We start from the raw sequence: 20389 nt of genomic DNA, 5'->3' as shown, positions 1-20389 counted from the left end.
GCTCAATCTGTTTAGTTTAACAAAGAGAAGGTTAAGGGGTGACTTGATCACACTCTATAAGTACCTAGATGGGGAACAAATATTTAATAATGGGCTCTTCAGTCTATCAGAGAAAGGTATAGTTGATCTAATGGCTGGAAGTTGAAGTGAGACAAGTTCTGACTGGAAATAAGGCGTAAATTTTTGACTGTGAGAATAATTAAACCATTGGAACAGTTTATCAAGGGGCATGATAAATTTTTTTTATCATGTCAATTTTAAAATCAAGATTGGATTTTTTTCCTAAAAAGTATGCTCTAGGAATTATTTTGAGGAAGTGCTGTGGCCTGTGTTATACAGGAGGTCGGACTAGGTGATCACAATTGTCCCTTTTGGCCTTGGAATCTATGAATCTGTCAACAGAATTGAAACTGAAACCCAACAACAGAGCATCTGAAAACGACTTTCTGAATAGCATACACTCTTTTCAATTAGTGCGTACCTTAGGGGAGAAACGATAACCCTCCCCCATCGATGTTATGGCCACTGGTTATGCTGGGTAGCTCTCCTTTTGGAGCTCATCAGCACTGCCCCAGGAACCAATGTAAGAGTTACTTTATCATTAACATTTTGTCTACTGTAACAGTTAGAGCACCAGGGTATCCAAGCAGTGAGCGGAATTATGCTGGAAAATGAGAACAATTGTGTTTTTCTCTTGAGAGCATTTCTTTAGCTTGTTTCTTTGTTTTGTTTTAATTTTTTTTTGTAATACTCATTCCTGAGAAAGGTGTGTTTTAGGCTTTGGCTTTGTTTGATATTTATCTAGGTATTTATATAGCTGCCATCTAGATATTTATGAGTGCCAGCAAGAACAGGATTCTGCCAGCGAGAATGCTTAGAGTCTGGGAGTTCAAATTTGGGTCTCTCTATCTATTTTAGGGTATGTGGCCCCCATTATAGACTCATAGACTTTAAGGTCAGAAGGGACCATTATTATCATCTAGTCTGACCTCCTGCACAATGCAGGCCACAGAATCTCACCCACCCACTCCTATAATAAACCCCTAACCTATGTCTGAGCTATTGAAGTCCTCAAATCAGGGTTTAAAGACTTCAAGGTGCAGAGAATCCTCCAGCAAGTGACCCATGCCCCACGCTCCAGAGGAGGGCGAAAAACCCCCAGGGCCTCTGCCAATTTGCCTTGGAGGAAAATTCCTTCCCGACCCCAAATATGGCGATCAGCTAAACCCTGAGCATTTGGGCAAGACTCACCAGCCAGACACCCAGGAAAGAATTATCTGTAGTATCTCAGATTCCACCGCATCTAACATCCCATTATAGGCCATTGGGCATCTTTACCACTAATAGTCAAAGATCAATTAATTGCCAAAATTAGGCTATCCCATCATAACATTCCCTCCATAAACTTACCAAGCTTAGTCTTGAAGCCAGATATGTCTTTTGCCCTCACTGCTCCCCTTGGAAGGCTGTTCCAGAACTTCACTCCTCTGATGGTTAGAAACCTTTGTCTAATTTCAAGTCTAAACTTCCTGATGGACAGTTTATATTGTGATAGTATCTGAGTGCCCGACAATACCACTGTTGTGATAATGAAATCCTATTATCCACATTTGACAGATGGGCAGCTCAGGCAGAGAGAAACTAAATTATTTGGCCAAGGTCACACAGGAAGTCTGTGACAGAACAGGGAGTTGAATCCACGACTCCTAAGTCCCAGGCTAGTGCCCCTAATCACTGGACTATCCTTCCTTCACAGCCCTGTGTGCTACAGATGTTTTAGGTCATGGAGGGGGAAGTGGTCTCTGAGGTAGCCATGTCCCAATTTGTTAAGGGTTTTGTATTTTAGGACTGGGATTTGGAAATTTGGTTAAGTGCATGGAAATTCAGTGGAGTTTGCAAAACCTATCTATGATGTGTCGGAGCTGGTCTTTATGTGCTGCTGAACGATGTACTAATTGCAGCCTTTTTGTGCTGGTCACTTTCAATGCTAGGTAAATTGTACTGCAACACTAATTTGGAATTCCTCAAGATTGAATGATCACTGTTGGCTAAAATCTCTTCTGAGAGAAGAGGGTGTGGGAGGTGCGGTTTTCTAGTTAAATGAAAATAGAAGGCATTTCTGGCTACCATGACAATATTCATGTCCAAAAGCAGAAAAGAATCCAGTATGACCCTGAGGCATGGTACAACCATAACAATCTACTCTCTGATTCCGTCTGTCATTGTGGTTAGTGTGTTGGCAAGCTACTTAACATATTAGATTCCTGGGTACAATTGCAGTCTCACAGCTGCAGTAACAGCCATGGACTAGCTCTGCAGCTGAGATTATGGGAGGATTCTTTTACTCCTACAGCTTTTCCTCTGTAGCAACACCCAATGCACAGCACAGAATTTGGATAGAGAGAATTTGAATCTTAAGAATAAATTGATGAAAATGGCAAGTCAGAGCTAAAATAGGAAATGGGAAGGAATTCAAGATCTCTTGTTGGGCAGAACAACCTCCGTCAAAGTGAAGACTCTCCCAGAAGTGTTTGTTTCAGGTATAACCTCACCAGTAAGTCTTGTGGCCTTGTGTAAGTCTTGAGAAATGTGGTAAGTCTTATCAAGCCCATTGTGGGAGATGTGCCCTCTCTGATAAACAGAATTATTTTGGGGTCCTAACAACTTGACCTCAAGGTAATGAAAATCAGTTGTAGGGACAGATATAGCTGGTGGAAAATATAGTGTTGCTGTTAAGATATTTGTTGTGGCTTGCCCAGGGTAGACATACAAATGGAGTTCTCCGCTCACACCCATTCTGGGGCTGACTAAAAGGATTTGGTGTACAGTTGCCAAGAAGTTAACAATGTTCACATCCCTCTTCTTCTATCAGGAGAAACCCTGGGCTTTTACCAAATGTGAACCAGTCCATAGCATTTGTGGAGCCAGTGGACTAAGGTCAATGGAGCAGCTTTTTAGGAGAATCAAGGAAACACTTGAAGGTCTGGACCAGTGGCTTGCAAAGCAGGGTGGTTTTTGATTGAGACAGTCTAGACTAAAGGTTGGATAATTATTTGAGGGTTTGTTTTCCCTTTATTAGTCCTGTAGCACCTAGGAGCCCTAGTCATGGACCAGAATCCCATTGTGCTTGGCATGAGTAACGTCATTATTAAACAACAACAAACAGAGAGCAAAAAATGGTCCCTGTACTGAAGAGTTTACAAGCTGAATAAACCAGACAGGGTGGGAGAAGAGACATAACACACAAGCAAAGTGAACGAGATGATAGCGACAAATGTCTGTTGTGCTAGTTCCAGGATTATTTTTGGTGGGTTCAGGTAAGAGGGGATCAGCTAAAGGGAAGGGAGAAGGGACACTGAATGGAAGGAGGCTGAGGGGGGCCAGGGCAGGGGAGAAAAAGGTGAGAGGAGTGAAGTTGAGGTGAAGAGAAAGAGACTGTGAAGGAGGGGGAAGGTTGGAGCAAATAGCTAATCAGCACAGGGCAGAGAAAGTCCAGCCAAATCTGTAGAAAGTTCTCTCTGTGTCCAGAGGTGCCTGCTTTGGCTGCTTCTGCCCTTACAGGCTGGCTGGAGTCTCTGGCTGACTCCTTTTTGCAGCTTTCTCCCAAGCCCACATGGCAGGGTGGAAGGGGCCACTCACCTGGATTTGGAAGGTGAGCTTTGGCTGAGGGTGTGGGCTCCGAGTGGGGGGTCCAGGCTCTGGGGTGGGGCTGCAGATGAGGGGTTTGCGGTGTAGGAGGGTGTTCTGGGCTGGGACCGAGGGGTTCAGAGGGCGGGAGGGGGATTAGGGCTGGGGCAAGATGTTGGGGCATGGGACGGGGTTAGGGGTGCAGGATCTGGGTGGTGCTTACCTCTGGAAACTCCCGGAAGCAGTGGCATGTCCCCCCTCTGACTCCTAGGCGGAGGTGCAGACAGGTGGCTCTGCGCGCTCCCTCGTCCACAGGTGCCACCCCTGGAGCTCCCATTGGCTGTGGTTCTTAGCCAATGGGTGCTGCAGAACTGGCGCTTGGGGCGGAGGCAGTGCACAGAGCCCCCTGGCTACCCCCACGCCTACGAGCTGGAGGTGGGACATCCCGCTGCTTCCGGGAGCTGCACGGAGCCATGGCAGGCAGGGAGCCTGCCTTAGTGCTGCTGACCAGACTTTTAATGGCCCGGAACCTTTTGAGGGTCCCTTTTCGACCGGGTGTTCCGATTGAAAACTGGACACCTGGCAACCCTATCCACTTTGGGCTGCGAGCGTTTTCATCTCTGCCTTGCCTCTGATTTATGCTACATGGGAGATGGGAGGGTTCAGCTTTAGTTTACACTAGGGACTGTTTACAGGTGGCTCACTAGTAGACATTTAAGGGAACTAGTGCATCATCAGATTTTCTATCTTTCCTGGTGTTTCAACGCCATCTGCTTATGGGCTCTACTGCCTTCTCAAAGGCCTATAAGGAGAGTTGTAGCTATTTTCCTGCTGCTCATTTTGGTCCAGTGGCAGAGTTCCTGTTACTTTGTATGAGATACTTAGCAGTGAATGTGACTGATATCTTGCTAGTCTTACAGCAGGTCAGCTCTCTGTAACTATCTTTAATTTCTCTTGACTTGCTCAGCAATGAATGCATTTGCAATAGATTAAGTAAGTCTCTTTTAGCAAGTATCAAACTTCAGTTTCTACATACGATGCCGTTTAATTATACAGCTAATATTGCCCAGTTTAGAGAACCTTGTTTATAGAGCCAACCATTGTGGACACTGTCCTTGTGATCCTATTCATACAGCGTAATCAACACTAATGTACCTAACAAAACCACTGGATGTCACTGTTGCTTCATGCAGTGTTGTAGCTGTGTTGGTCCCAGGATATTAGAGACAAAGGGGGTGATGTAATATCTGTTATTGGACCAACTTCTGTTGTGGGGGGGGGGGTGAGAGAGAGAGAGACAGGCTTTCAAGCTTACTCAGAGCTCTTCTTTGGAGCCTGGAGGAGACAACCTGAAGAAGAGTTCTGTGTTAGTTTGAAAGCTTGTCTCTCTGACCAACAGAAGTTGGCCAATAAAAGATATTACCTCACCCATTGTTGCTTCACACAGTTATTGAAAAACGCAACATAATTAACCTAGCAATGTGGAAAATCTTGTTTAGAGACAAGCCTAGGGTGACCAGCTAGCAAGTGTGAAAAATCGGGACGGGGGTGAGGGGTAATAGGCACCTCTGAAAGAAAAAGCCCCAGATATCGTGACATCTGTTCACCCTAGACAAGGCTAAGCCATAAAGTCACATCAGGACCTGAACTTTTCCACAATCAGGCTGGTTGGATCTGGGTTTTTGTTGTGGGCCGTTCTCTAGGTTTCATAAGGTCTTGTGATAATTCTGACTGATGAATATTAAATGAGCTATTAGTGTCAGACATGGCAGATCTTGAAGTATTGTATGGTGAAGGGGCTGTTTTATCTTTCAGTGAAATCTTTTCTTTCAGGGGCTTGGGATTTCATTAATTATATATTGTTAGGGTCAAATTTAACAATGTATAATGTTTTGGTCCAGAGGCATTTTTCAGGATACATGTTATTAAAAACAGGTTTCATTTATTTTCGTAGAGTTGTCCAAATAAATAAATTTGGATGTTTTGGAGCTAGTGGATTATGTAGGCTTTCAGTACACAGACATAAACTGATAGCAGCTATGAGCATGTGTAAATAGCTGGAACTTCAGTTGTTTAGTTCAATGTTCTATGTAGTACATGTGATCTATAACATTTTTTCCCTGCATGGACTTCAAGTTCATTCAGTAAATGTTTAATATTTTTAAAAGTACTAATTTTGTCATGGCTTTTCTGTTGCTCCATTTTTCAGTGTTCTGTTGTAAGCATGCCAGTAGGTTGTGTAGTGCTCTATCATATGCTTCAGCCTGAATGCTGGGGTTGTGCAAACTGTTTGACTTGAACTGGAAAAGTATTTGATCAGCCTTGGCTGAATTCAGCTTTCATTCTCGAAACTGCCTGTGGTTGGTTAAACTTATTTTATGTCTGCGGACTGTCCTTCAAAGCTTTTTTTAGAATTCTTTACCTTCGTCCATGAATATTGGTGGCTGCTGTTTGGTGAATATAGAGTGCAAATTTTCTTCTTGGGAAAAGTTACAATGGGCAAGTCATGTTAATGTCTAGCAAGTGACTCTTCCTACCTCTGGTGGTAATAAAATCTGTAAACTACATTCAGACCCTTGTGACTGAACAACAGCATGTAACAACCTGTTGAACTTGAACTTGCCTGTGAGATTGCACCCACATTCCACCATGGGTGAATCAAGTTAATTCAAACACAAATTGTTTCAAGGGCCTGCAAACCAGTTTTGACACACAAGAGCTTCCTACACAAGTTATTCCCGTGTAGAGGAGTCACTTATAAGTCACTCTTTTCCTGGGATTCTTTGTTGGGAGTGATGTGTTGGGTTCTCCCATTCCGTAGCAGAGCCAGATTATCACTTCCCCTAAACCCATGTATCCCCCAGCCAAGAGATTTATGCAGATCTTGGGGATCTGCTGGAGGTAAGGGCTATACTCACCAAGGTACTCTGTCTCTCCAAGAACTTGTTCTGAACTAAATATGACGAGTTCCCCAGATCTAGTTATAATGCATTCATTTTTTTCCTCTTTGTGTACAATCTGTGTTCTGTGTTACCTATACTGACACTGTATACAACATTATACATGCTGTGCAATATTAGAATCCATGCTACTGTATGTTATACAGAAAAAGAATTATCTGATCACTTGAAAGAGGGGCTGTACAGTGCATAAAATGACCATAAAAGCTTTTTGAATGTAACAGAGTGTTACAATAGCACATGCAGCTTAACTTAAACCTACAAAAGCAAAGGCACTCAAATATAAGCCTGCCATTTTGTCCTTCAGTGACCCTAAGAACTGCATCTTATATACCATGGGCTCTCTTGGGAAGGCAGGAACCTTGCAACACTGGTTCTTCTACATTAGGAGGTACAGTATAAAGGAACTGCATGGCTTGAGGCTAAATAATTAATGGCAGCCTTTTAACATGGAATTTCTTTGTTGTTTTTGTTTTTTGGTGTGTATTTAAGTTAGGACATTATTATTTATCATATTATGATTTTGGAGTGATGTTTTAAAATGCTTCTTATTTATTTGTGATCTAAATACTTTTGTAGTGATTTTTTGCCATTGGGTATACCTAAGTTTTAAGCATAGATTTATTTTCATCTGGACATCCAGACAACTCTTCTGTTTTGAGGTTGATTTTCATTTTGGATTGCAATGAAACTGAGACCTTTCCAAATACAAGGGAGATCAACAGTGACCCTATGGGATGGGAGAGATCCAGGTTTAAGTCTCTACTCCAAAGCAGACAAATCATGGATTTGAACCTGGGTCTCTCAAATCTCAGGTGAGTGGTCTAATCACCACACTACTGGCTATTCTGGGGTTGGGGGGTCAGGCTCTGTATCTCCCCATAGAAATGAAATTCCATCCTGGACCTGAGAAACCTTCCTGACAGAATTTTCATGAAAACTGATATGTTTCCATGAACTATTTTGGTTTCAATGGAAAAAAAAGTAGTTGAAATTTAGCTCTAGTCTGTGGAGAGGGCTCTGGTATGTTGCCATTCTTAGTGTCATTCTTATTATTGCCTCCAGTGAAAGAGGTACTTTAGTGTGCTCAGGGTGACTAACAAGAACAGTATTGTTAGGATGAATCCTGATATAATCCATCTTCTACGCCTGAAAAGTAAATCCCTGCAGTAAAATCCAGTTTCTATTAAAATTCCACATTTGCCCTGGAACTCAAAATTCTCATGAAAAGAATCTGTTTTCTCTCTTCTTGACCCAAGGAGTTCAGTCATCCTCTAGCCAACTATGTTTATTTTCCAGAATTAAATTCAACACTGTAGTTACGTTCCTGAAAAATGCTACTTTAAGTGAAACGATGTTAAGTGAATCCAATTTCCCCATAAGAATTAATGTAAATAGCGGGGGTTAGGTTCCAGGGAAATTTTTTTCGCCAGACAAAAGACTATATTTTATATGTATGTATACACACACACACATATACACAGTATAAGTTTTAAACAATTTAATACTGTACACAGCAATGATGATTGTGAAGCTTGGTTGAGGTAGTGGAGTCAGAGGTTGGAAGAGGGTGGGGTATTTCCCAGGGAATGCCTTACTGCTAATTGATGAACTAGCACTCGGCTGAGCCCTCAAGGGTTAACACGTTGTTAATGTAGCCTCACACTCTACAAGGCCGCACAAATGGAGGGAGGGGAGACAGCATGGCAGACAGATTCACACGCTTCGTGTGTGTGTGTGTGAGAGAGAGAGAGAGAGAGAGAGAGACAGGTGTTACCCCTTTAAGTACGCTGACCCCACTCTTTTTGCCTTTTTAAGTAGATCAGCAAGCTGAGACAGCAGCTGCTGCCAGCAAGCTCCCTCTGTCATGAGCCCTGTTGTGTCCTCCCCTGCTCTTGGAGATAGGGTACAGGAACGGGAGGAGGGGGACAGCCTGACATTAGCACCCTTCTTCCCCCCTGGCCCTGCACAGCAAGCAGGAGCTCCCAGGAGCAGCTCCAAGGCAGAGGGCAGGAGCAGCACATGGCAGTGGGGGGAGGGACAGCTAAACTGCCCAGCAATTGATAGCCTGCTGGGTAGCTATGCACAGGGAACTATATATACACCTCTACCCCGATATAACACGATCCAATATAACACGAATTTGGATATAACGTGGTAAAGCAGCGCTCTGGGGGGCGGGGCTGTGTGCTCTGGCGGATCAGCGCGTCACTGTGTCTGGCTCCGACATGCTGCTCTAAGCGGTGAATTAAGGGTGCTGGGCCAGGGCCGAGGGGTTGAATAAGGGGCAGAGGGTCTCGGGGGGCGGTCAGGGAGCAAGGGGAGTTGGATGGTTCTGGGGGCAGGGCGGTTAGGGGACAGGGAATGGGGGCGTTGGATAGGGCGTGAGAGTCCCGGGGGGCCTGTCAGGGGGAGGGTGTGTGGATAGGCGTCGGGGCAGTCGGGACAGGGAACAGGGAGATTGGGGGGGTGGGGTCCTGGGGGTGATTACGGACGGGGGGTCTCTGGAAGGGGCGTCAGGGGACAAGGGCAGGGGGGCTTAGACGGGGGTGGGGTCTTGGGAGGGGTGGTTGGGGCGGGGGATCTCTGGAGGGGGTAGTCAGGGGACAAAGAGCGGAGGGGTTGGATGGGTCAGGGGTTCTGAGGGGTCAATCAGGGGGTGGGAAGTGACTATTAATAATGGAAATGCTCGAGGCTAAAGCAAGTTCGTTATAATGCAGTTTCACCTATAACGCGGTAAGATTTTTTTGGCTCCCGAGAACCGCGTTATATCGGGGTAGAGGTGTACATATATATACACACACACATATAGACAAACCCCATTCCATGTTATTGATGATGGACAAAAGTTTGTTATTTTGTTAATGATCCAAAAGATCAGATACATATCCAAAGTAGCCAAATCTAATGGCTCTGCAAACATGAGACTGGAAAATCTCAAAAACTGTGTTTCTCAAAATGTTTCAGCACTTTGGTGTCAAAGGGTTAAGGAGTGGGAAGTGTGATCTTGATTTGAATTGGTTCTTCCACTCCCCAGAGCTTGTATGAGTGTTTCAAAATATCCGTGGACACTGTTGAGTTGCAAGTATTTCTACATTTAGATTTGCATTCATATTTCTATGTGTATGAATAGATATATCTCTCTCACACACAGACACACAAATACTAGGGGTTTTTTGCTTAGTAAATGTTACAATTAGACATGCTGAATCTTGCATCAAAATTAAAGAACAATTGGGTGCCTCTAGCTGTGGATTTGAGGATTTCTATGTGCCTTTTACCATGTGAAAATAAGGAAAGGACTAGGTTGTGAATCTCTGACCTGACCTTTTAGATGAGTTAGTGAATGTAAAGACCTCAGTCCCAGGAGTCTTTGTATGGTGTGAACAGGAAGCACAAAGTGGTTGTGCTCCAGTGCAACTGTGAGTAGATGTCATATATGGGTGCAAGAACGGTTAATCAGTAAATGTCTACTACACTGAGCAGAAATAACACTCATTTCCCATTGTGCGATTATTCCCTTCCTCAGAAAGTATATAAAATAAAAAAGGGGCAGGGCAGAGAATGGCATGTCTGGATTACCTTTAACATTGATTTTTCCATATGAATGAGGAATTAATTAAACACTCTCCTCCCTGAACTCACCCTTTCTCCTGGCAATAACTTTGAGGCTGTCCAGCATTTGAGGCTCATGAGTGTAGTGTTGTGATTCCTTGCTTTCCTTTGTGCTCATTACTTTTTCCCATATGCTTTTAAATGCAAAGTACTCATGTGGAGTGTTGTCAGATGAAGTCCAAAGTTTGACAACCTTTTTTTTTAAAGTTTTGTGTGAAGAATCAACTGTTGTTTGAGCTTTTATGTATGTATAATTTTATAGCTCGCCCTTGGATCTTCTAGGCTGACACAGCATTGCTGTAATATTTTGGTCATGGTACATATCGACAGTGTGATTGAAAGAATATCATATAACAAAAAATCCAATTAGATTGCAGTTCAAATAAAAACGTAATATACTACAAAATCTGAATTGTTATAGAATCTGGAAGTTTAGTACAGTGCTTAACAGTGATAAAAATTAAACACACAGACAACAGAAACAGAGTGTGGCAGTGTGGATTAAAGAAACAACTATATTAGTTTTATTTAGAAGATGAATGAGGCCACTTTTGGACCCAGTCGGGCAAACACTTAAGTACATGCTTAATCTTATGCATGTGAATAATATCATTGACTTTAACATCAAGCTCATGCTTAAATATTGGTAAGATCGGGGCTTTGGATTCCTGTGCACAATTCAGTGTTGAAAGAACATCAAGTGTTCAAAAATCATGAGTCAAGCCCCACAATATCATGAGATTGACTTAAAAATCAGGAGGTTGTACAAGATAGTAAAATCAGAGTTCTGTTTGTTTGCTGTCTGTTTGTTTGCCGTCTGTAGGGATCACTTTTCAAAGATTTCCTCCATAATCACGAGGCCTAGAAACCTACTTTTGCTTTTTTAAATTAAGGCTGAAATCTTCCCATACTAATACGATTCAAGGAGCTGGAGATTTAAGAAGAACACCAAATAGTGCAAAACTCACAATCAAATCACAAGAGCTGGCAACACTGCAGTGTTGTTCCCCTTAGTTTGCAAGCGCTGTCTAAAAAGAAGTGGAAAATATGTGTGAGAGGTCATTTGGAATGCCACAGAGACTCCAGAATGAAGATGGAAAGAACAGGCCTCATTGGTTATACACCTTGTACTCATACTTTGCTACTGAACTATTGCTTAATATATTGTCTCTCTAGTTGGCACTACCTATACATGCAGACCGTATTTTTTTCATAAGAATGCCATTGTTTCCCTGCTCCAGTGGAGCCAGTGTAACACACAAAACATTGAAATGTTTGGACACTTATATTGCTATCTTCTTCATCACTGTGGTGTCTGTGCACCTGAAACAAGGGGTATGAATTTATTGTAAGATAAGAAGGTATTTTATGTACTGTCTTAGTAGAGAGTGTATGCGTCAAATAAACTGCCAGGAGCAGCAATAGAAGATAACCGAATGAATAGTTGTAAAAAGGAGCTGGAGACACAAGTATTATTGTCACTGTGCAGCTAGAACTGATAGTTTGCAAATCTTCCACAGTGCAGTATGCATTTTGTTATCCTACCTATCGCTGGTTTAATCTGACCCTTCAGTTTATTTTTAAGAACTGTGTGTTTTTTTTAGCGCTTTTTTACAGTGACCAGAAGCTTAATGCTTAACTTTCTTTCTCTGAACTATTGCTTTGATTAAGGTATCATATAGCAGCAAACGTAAGAAATGAATACTGTAAAACTTATGCAACATGTTTGGTAACTTAAATGTAGTTAGCGCTTAATGCATGGCGAATACATGCCTCTGAATGCAGAGAGAACGGTTTTGTGTGTATTTTCCTCACAAGAGAGCATAAAGCTGTTTTCTGTGTGGTTGTCAGGGAGAGGCTTGTCTGGCTGGACTCTTCCTGGTTGTATTAGCATAACCCAGCCCACATTGAACATACGCCCAGTACTACCTCATTTTACCACTGGCCTGAGGCCAAAAGCAAAAGCACTACAGTGAATAGAAGGGAGGAAATTACAGAGAAGAGAATCATAAACTTACCTAAGAGTAGACCAAATTTCCAAAAAGAGAAGAAAATGTTATATTTAATATGAATAGTCTTTCCCTTTCAGATGGCTATTTACAAGGTTAAAAGCAAACCTACTTATCAAGTATATTGAATACAAGAGAACAGCTGCAGAATGTAAGTGCTTCTGTTCATCTCTTTCTATAGCTTTGAAACTGAAAACTCTCAGAAGAAGAACTGAAGACTGGCACTGAACAGGATAATTCTGCAGTGATAATTTGTTAAGAAGAAACTTTGGGGGAGATAAAGCATGGCAGGGGCAAAAAGGAGAAAGAAAAGTGTAGTGTGGAGGAAGATCCATGCTCTTCGCTATGAAGATATCAAACTGTGGTGTGTAAGAAGGCTGCCTATTTTGAAGTGGGCACCCAGTTACAATTTGAAGGAAAACTTGATTCCTGATACAGTCTCTGGGATGATGCTGGCAATTCAACAGGTACCTCAAGGTACAGTAATACATCTGATTTTTGACATTTTAAGTAGCTTTAGTCAGACCATTGTCACTTTTCAGTAGAGTTTTTATTTCTTGCTTCTTAGTGTTACAATGAAGCATGGGTTAAAAAAAAACTACAAAAAAGAATTGTACATTTGAATTAGACCCAATCTAATGGGATGTGTAGGAGAGAGTTTTTTACATCCCTCACTTTTTATACATCGTAAACGAACATCTTTTCTTGTTTTTGACCAAGGTCTGTGAACAGGGGATTAATGTTACTATGTACCTATCACTTTGACAGTAACACAAGACATATTGCAGCGTATGAGAGAGCAGTGACACAAGGATGAATGCCGGTGTTATGCAATGTATACCAGTGTAACTGGCCATCACTTCCCACTTTCAAATCAGGAGCAAACAAAGAGCTACAAAATAACTTTGTGTCTTGAAATGTTGTTTTGTTTTAGAAGTAAGCATCAATATTACACAATTACCTGTAGGAGCCTTGAGAACTGCAATAAACAAGTCACAAAACATTGCATATATAAAAAAGGCTCTCTGCCAAAGATATTAACTGCAGACAGGATCCTGTATTCATGGAGAGCTTGTGATTTCAGTGTGTATGTTGGTCTAATGAGATGTACTGTATCACATTACCTATTGCATCTCCCTTTCCAGCACTAATATAAACTAAGGGTGGAGTTGTAGTCTATTTTGGTAGCCATAGGTAAGTAATGCCAATCTGGATTTATCTGGTGATTTTACAGGTGAAAAGTACAAACTAATGAATGATTCCAGAGAAATAAAGTCTTCTATCTATCTAACATCATTGTGCCCGGCCTTAGGCAACACTTTATACCTGTCTCTGGTAAATGCCATGTTATTTTCTTGCCTGCCCAAAATGGACTCTCTAGCTACTTCTCTGATGCACAGTATAGATGTTATTTCTTTACAATGTCGCAGAATGGCTAGCCTTAACTATCATTCATGCTGCTCAATTATAAGCACTTCTTTAATTGAATTATTCTGTAACTGGAACCAACCGGTTTGTGTAAGTATTTGTACTTTTAGGGTAATTAGGAACATCTGCATTGGCATGATTTAACTTTAAGAACCTTAATACTGTAAAAGAACAGGAGTATTTGTACTATAAGTATCTAATTTCACTGGTATAGTCTTATACAATTGTAATGAAAATGCTGCTAATAACAATATGTTAAACTCCAAAAAAAAAAAAAAATCAAATTAGGGACAATTATACATTACTAGTAGTTTTATCCAGCATTATCTTAATTGAATCTGGTTCCCAAATATGATTTAACTTACAAAGTAAAATTTTAAAAAGCTCAGGTGATGCTGGAAAAATGCTGCATTTCCAGATTATTCCATCTTGATTGTTATGTAATCTAGAAAGAATGTGATACAACTTTAAATTAATCCTGTTGCTTAAAACCAACAAACAAAAAACCTCAAACTTCATCCTCCCCATACAAAACAAAACAACTCACAAATAAAATCTGAGAATAAATTGTCTTTCTTTTTTGACATCAAAGGTGTCCATTTTGCTTGAAACTATTTTGAGTGTGTGTGTGTGTGAGAGAGAGAGAGGGGGAGAGAGAGAGAGAGAGAAATATATTTTCAGACTTTTTGCACCCAGTCTTCTCATAGCATTGCATCTCTTGTCTGGTACTGGGGCTATACTTTAACATTAATCAGAGATTAGGAATAGACAGAAAAAAAGAACCAATCCAGTTTGCTGTATAGCATGAAGAAGAAGAAAGTACAAATCTTGTAAGCCTTATGTGCATGGGATTCTTTTCTTATAATACAAGAACAAAGAGTTATTTGGTGAAAATGAAAGCAACAAATTTAAAATGGTTAAAAGCAATTAAATTTATAAGCAACTGATAATTGACAGATGGAACTCACTGCCACAAGATATTGAGGCTAAAAGCCTAGTGTGATTCAAAAAAGGATGAGCTATTTATATGGATATTGAGATTATCCTGCAGTTATTTTAGATGGGATAAAATATTTTTAAGGGTTAGATGCCCTCAAGTTTCAGGGCATAAATCAACCACTAGCTTGACAATTGTCCACGATGGGAATTTTTGTGCCTTTCTTCTAAATCATTGGATGTGGCCTTGTTCAGAGACAAGATACTAGACTAGAGGGAGGACTGTTCTTATCCGGTATGACTGTTCCTGAGTTCCTATGTCTGAACAAAATGTCAGGCAACATGGCCATTATCTCTTTGTTAGGGGTAGGAGAATAAGAAGAAAGGAAGTCATTGTCCTTGCATCATGTTCCACAGCTCAAACCACAAAGATAATGCTCAGAGTTAAGGCTATGATTTAGTCATGGGTATTTATTGTATAAGTCATGAACAGGGCAGTAAACAAAAATTCATGGCCCTGTCACCTGTCCATGACTTATACTATAAATACCCCTGACTAAATCTCGGGCGGGGGGGGAGTACCGGGGGGAACTGCTGGGGCAGTGTGCGGCACTGCTGAGGGGTGGAGACTGGGGGGCTGCTGCTGGGGGGGGGAGGCCCGGGGCCGGCAGCACTAGCTGCCGGGGGCTGCTGAGCAGTGGCAGCTCTGGCCGCCCAGGAACTGCTGCCCAGGGCCACCTGAGCAGAGGCAGTGTGGCTGGCCCCGGAGCTGCTCCAGCAGCAGCTGGTGCAGCTGGCTGCAGGGCTGCCCAAGCGGCTGGCTGCAGAGCTGCTCCAGCAAAGGCAGGTGTGGTTGTCCCTGGGGTCATCTGAGCAGCGGGCCCCAGAGCCAGCTGCTTGGGCAGACCTGGGATCAGCCACCACTGGTAGCTGCAGAAGTCCGTGACAGACACGGAGCCCTACTCGTAGTGAGTTATTCTTCCTACAGTATTTTGAAACCATTTGGATAGAGTTGCAATTCAATAGCAATTTTTGCTATTGCTATCTGCTTTATATAAAAGTATAAACTTAGGAGCAAGGAAAGAGAGAGAACAACAATTAACAGGTGCAGATAATGTGTGTGCTTTGATAGCGGCCATTGTAGAGACAGTAAAATGTCCATCTCTGTGCATTTAATAGAGGACCAGAAGCAAAAAGACATTCCCCCCCTGCCAAAAACAAACAAACCAACAACAAAAAACCCAACTGACCCTTCAATCCACAGAGCAATCATCTTTCATGTCCTCTGTATATTTGATGCTTTTTACTTTAGGTAGGATTTTAAGAGCTACAATCTAAATTTCAAACTACCCAGTGATTTTCGAGTGTCTCATTTTTGGGTGCCCAAATGAACCAGCTTATAGGTGACTGATATTCAGAGGGCAGGTACCCTGCATACTTCCCAAAGATCAGGCTGCGTTAAGGTGTGTGAAGCTGGGCACTTGAAAGTGAGGCACCAGGACTCATAGATCACTTTGGAAAATGTAGGCCTAAAATTTTCTCATAGACCATACTGATTGCACTGTGTGTGTTTGTGTTTATATAGGGAGTTGTAGGGGGTAACATCCAGAACTTAGAAAGAAATTACTTAGAGAAAGTTTTTTCCACTTAATTTTGGTTTGGTTTACATTTTCGTGTTTTGTGGAAGAGGTGAGTTTTAGGAGCAACTTAAATTCAGTGGGAGATGGCTTGGCAAATTGGGATAAGGAGAGTGTTTTATACATAGGGGTGGCATCAAAAAAGGCACTAATAAGGCCTCAGAACTCATATCACTGACTTTACATTGTCTGCTCTCTGGCTTCCTCTGGGTGGATGGGATTCATCAAAGGCAGAGCCAGAGCATAATATGTTCTGGCAGTTCTGGCCCAGTGGAATAGTTCCTAAGAGATTGTTCCAGATAGTTTGTACCTTGGGGAAGCTTTAACCTAAGCTGGTAAAAATAAGCTTAGGGGGTTTTTCATGCAGGTCCCCACATCTGTACCCTAGAGTTCAGAGTGGGGAAGGAACCTAGACAAGTGTGAAAACAACAAATAGTTTGTACCTTGGGGAAGTTTTAACCTAAGCTGGTAAAAATAAGCTTAGGGGGTTTTTCATGCAGGTCCCCACATCTGTACCCTAGAGTTCAGAGTGGGGAAGGAACCTAGACAAGTGTGAAAACAACAAATATCACCCTTGTTGTCAAAGGAGATTAAGACATATGATTGGATGTCTAATGGTGTTATCTCATCCGTACTCTCTCTCAAAGATCTCCAACAGGCAACATATAGTACTGAAAATCATCATACTCAAGACCTATCCTTAAGGGAATATGTAATCTCTGCAAAGAATTTATCATCTAAGCTTGTTGCTTCAAGTAATGATGGAATCAGTTCAGAACATTTCCAGTCATGCTCTACCAATCTTCCAGCCGATGAAACAAAATCCATATGATCAGCAACTTTAAATGCCACTGTTAGACCCAATACTGCCAGCAAGGACAGGTATCCTGTGGCTATTGTGGCATACATATTGATCATTAGTGGCTGAGGAGGGCCAACTCAGCATATGTAATTTCCTAAAGACAGAGAGATTTTTATCCTATAGATCAGTGCTAGCCACAGGACACACTCGGCGATCACTACCACCTTCCCCAGTACTGTGGCCCAAACTGTCAGATCTTAATTCACCACTTGCAGAGAGGTTGAGTGAGAATTTTTAAGAACATAGGCTTCACCTCCACTTTTTTCAGAGCATGGAATCATCTCTGTCTTATTCTGCTATCTCCACTATGGTTCAAAAAAGAGATATAATTGCTTTTAAAATAAACTGTCAAGAAAGGATCTGAATCCCAGGCTGTGGGATGAAGCCCATCACCTTAGCTCTAAGTCTGAATTGGCCTGAAATTCTCTCAGAAAGCCAAGGAACTTGAGACTTCATGATCTGGAAATAGGTCCTTAATTTGGCAATGTTTCTCAAAAATCTGGTACTCAAAATCTAGACAATAGATCATACTTCTCTACCAATGTCATATCCACTGATTGCTGACAATCCAGGTGGCTAAAACTGTCAAGAAAACTAAGGAGGGATGACAGATTATTCTTTGTGAATGTTTATTATAACCTATTAGTCAGCCTGTATTATCTATCCCCTTTTGTACCCCCACCCACCACACACTGCGAGCCTGTTACAGCTCTCACCTATAAAGCTCGCCTTTTTAACTGAGGTAATGCTTGCTGTTTCTGACAGTTTGTACCCTCATGTTCATCCTTTTTACAAGATTGTGACAAATTGTGTATGAGGTATACCTTGTGAGGTATCATTTGAAAACTCATAATCTGTTTAACATTTTTGTACTAGAAAAACGTGTGCCCACATTGTATGTAAAGTTATAATATTCTACTGTATGACTTTACTGAGACATGCTCCAAGTTTCGAAAGGCAGGCACAGACCAGTTCCTCAGAGACAAAAGGCAAACTGATGCCTCAGCCAGCTGTCAATAAAATCAAATGGACTATCAGCTGGTTAAGCGTCCATTCTTTGGAAGGAAGAAGAGTATGAGCAAGAAATTTACATTTTGGCAATGCAACAGCTGGAGTTTCCTGTGTAAACAGACTGGCTGTCACGTGAACTGCAGCTGGAGGTGATTCGCAAAGCGGAGGAAAAGATATAAAAATGAGGAACAGAGGCCCCAAATCACCTCTCTTCGCTCATCTCTATTAATTTGAAAGACAAAGGACGTACCATTGAACTGGGCAAGTGGTCCTGGCTGAAGGAATCTAGCCAGACTTCTGTGAGCAGGTGGTGAGAAAAATCTTTTTTGCTCTAAGTTCACTTAGCTTGCTAAGTTAAGTATTAGTTTGCATTTTGTCTTTTATTTTTTGTAACCAGTTCTGACTTGTGCTTCGTTACTTGTAATCACTTAAAATCTATCTTTCTGTAGTTATTACATTTGTTTTATTGTTTTATCTAACGCAGTGTGTGTTTGGATTGAAGTGCTTGGAAACCTCCATTTAAGATAACAGCGTTTGTGCATATCATTTTCTATTAATGAAATGATGGACTTTCTATGAGGTTGTTTTGTCCAAAAGGAAAAAGCTGGGCAGTAGAAAACGCAAATTTCTGGGGACAAGTCTGGCACTGGGAATTTCATGGTGTCACTCTGTAATATAATTCATGAGTGGCTGGCTAGAAGCACTCATATAATTAAGTTTGGAGTGATTTTCCATGCTAGAGGTTGTTTGTGAACAAGCCAGGAGTAGTTGTTCTTACTGTGAAGCAGTGTAAAAGCACTCCAGGTTGGAGAATTGAGGGGACACAGCTGTTCAGCAGTTCAGATTGTACCCTGGGGAATGTGACAGTGTTAAAGATTATATAAATGGGATGCCACTTAATAAGTTAAGTTTGAAGAGATAGTGAGAAATATGCTCTATGAGCAAATTTGTCCTGCACATGATGCATCAGTCATCAGCAGCACCCTAATTCCTTATCCTCTTATTAAATTCAGAAGAGAGGATCAAAGTCATGGTTCTTGGCCTTCTGGTGCTACCCCTGCCACACACACAAAAAATTAATAATAAACTTGGGAAGGGTGAGACTGGACTCTCATTAATTGAAATGGCTAGTTTTTTATTTTCTACTTCACTTGGGGATATTGGATTACCTCATTAAACATGGTGGTTGTGAGCCTAGCTCCAGTATTCATTATCTCAAAACCACATAGGATAAGCAATAATTCCTAGTATGTCTAAATTCAGAAGTTTAAGGTTTAGCAAATGGCTCCTAATATGTATGGCTTACAATAGCATTTTGAATGAGCTCCTGCTTTTGGTAAAGGTCTGATCTAATATAGGCCTGACGTCTTCCCATTTGCATTCTGATCTTGGATTATGATATGTAGAGGGACCAAATGAGACAATAGAGTCAAATCTTGGATGACATGTAGTCATGCAGCTGAGTTCACCCCCTTCTCCCTCCCCCAAACAAATTAGATCCTGAAGGTATGCCTATGCACGGCAATAAAAAAAAGCCTGTGGCTCCGAATCTCACAGTACTGGTTAGTTGGCTCGTGTTGTGGGGCAAAACACTGCAATGTAGATGTTTGGGCTTGGGCTGGAGTCTGGGCTCTGAGACCCACCCTTCTTGTTGGGTTTTAGACTGTAGGCTCCAGCCTGAGCCTGAAAGTCTACACTGCAGTTTTAAGCATCAAAACCTGAACCCCACAAGCCCAAGTCAGCTGACTTGGGTCAGCTGCAACTGTGCCCTGGGTCTTTTATTGCAGTGTAGAGGTACCTAAATATCTCTCTTGCGGTTCTGATAAAAGCAATCTCCTGCTGGCACCCCTTATAACTTGAGGCACTTCTGATTGAGCATGCACATGTCAGACTCCTCCTTCCTGCTGCCTACTTAATAATACTTTGCACTTTCCATCTGTGGATGTTGAAGCTCTTTACAAGCATTCGGTCTAACAGTAGAATGGCAAGGTGGTAAAGTATTATCCCCACTTTACAGTTGGGAAACCTGAAACATAGAAAGGTAAAGTGACTTGCATGAGGGTACACAGGTGGTTTTGCAGCAAAACCAAGAATAGAATCTATAGCCTGCCATTCCTAAGAGTTAGCCACATGACTATCCTTCCCCGTCAATACCCTTCCCTACAATAATTGGCAAATTTAGTGATATTTATAACATTAAAGAGGGAAAATTACCTCAGAAGATGAATAGAAAACCAGTGGTATTTTACCTCTGGCTTCAGACTTTGTCCTGCCAAGATCATGACATTTCGTGGGATTCATAAA

General features: G+C 41.8%; 1 protein-coding gene across 4 annotated transcripts in view; it reads left to right on the top strand.

Moving 5' to 3' along the window:
- The window catches only part of SLC26A7 (solute carrier family 26 member 7), a 139783-nt gene that overhangs the window by 2115 nt on the left and 117279 nt on the right, over positions 1 to 20389 (top strand). For 3 of the 4 annotated variants that reach the window (XM_075125062.1, XM_075125061.1, XM_075125059.1), the window contains exon 2: positions 12393 to 12688. In XM_075125062.1, coding sequence (XP_074981163.1) covers positions 12496 to 12688 — 193 coding nt within the window. In that variant the 5' untranslated portion in view covers positions 12393 to 12495. Of the gene's footprint in view, positions 1 to 12159; positions 12689 to 20389 lie in introns of those variants that run through there. The other variant, XM_075125060.1, reaches the window with a different exon arrangement.

The sequence above is a fragment of the Caretta caretta genome, chromosome 2, assembly GCF_965140235.1.
Source record: "Caretta caretta isolate rCarCar2 chromosome 2, rCarCar1.hap1, whole genome shotgun sequence".
Taxonomy (NCBI): Eukaryota; Metazoa; Chordata; order Testudines; family Cheloniidae; genus Caretta; species Caretta caretta.
The sequence above is the reverse complement of the archived record's forward strand: the minus strand, read 5'-3'. Positions and strand labels throughout refer to the sequence as shown.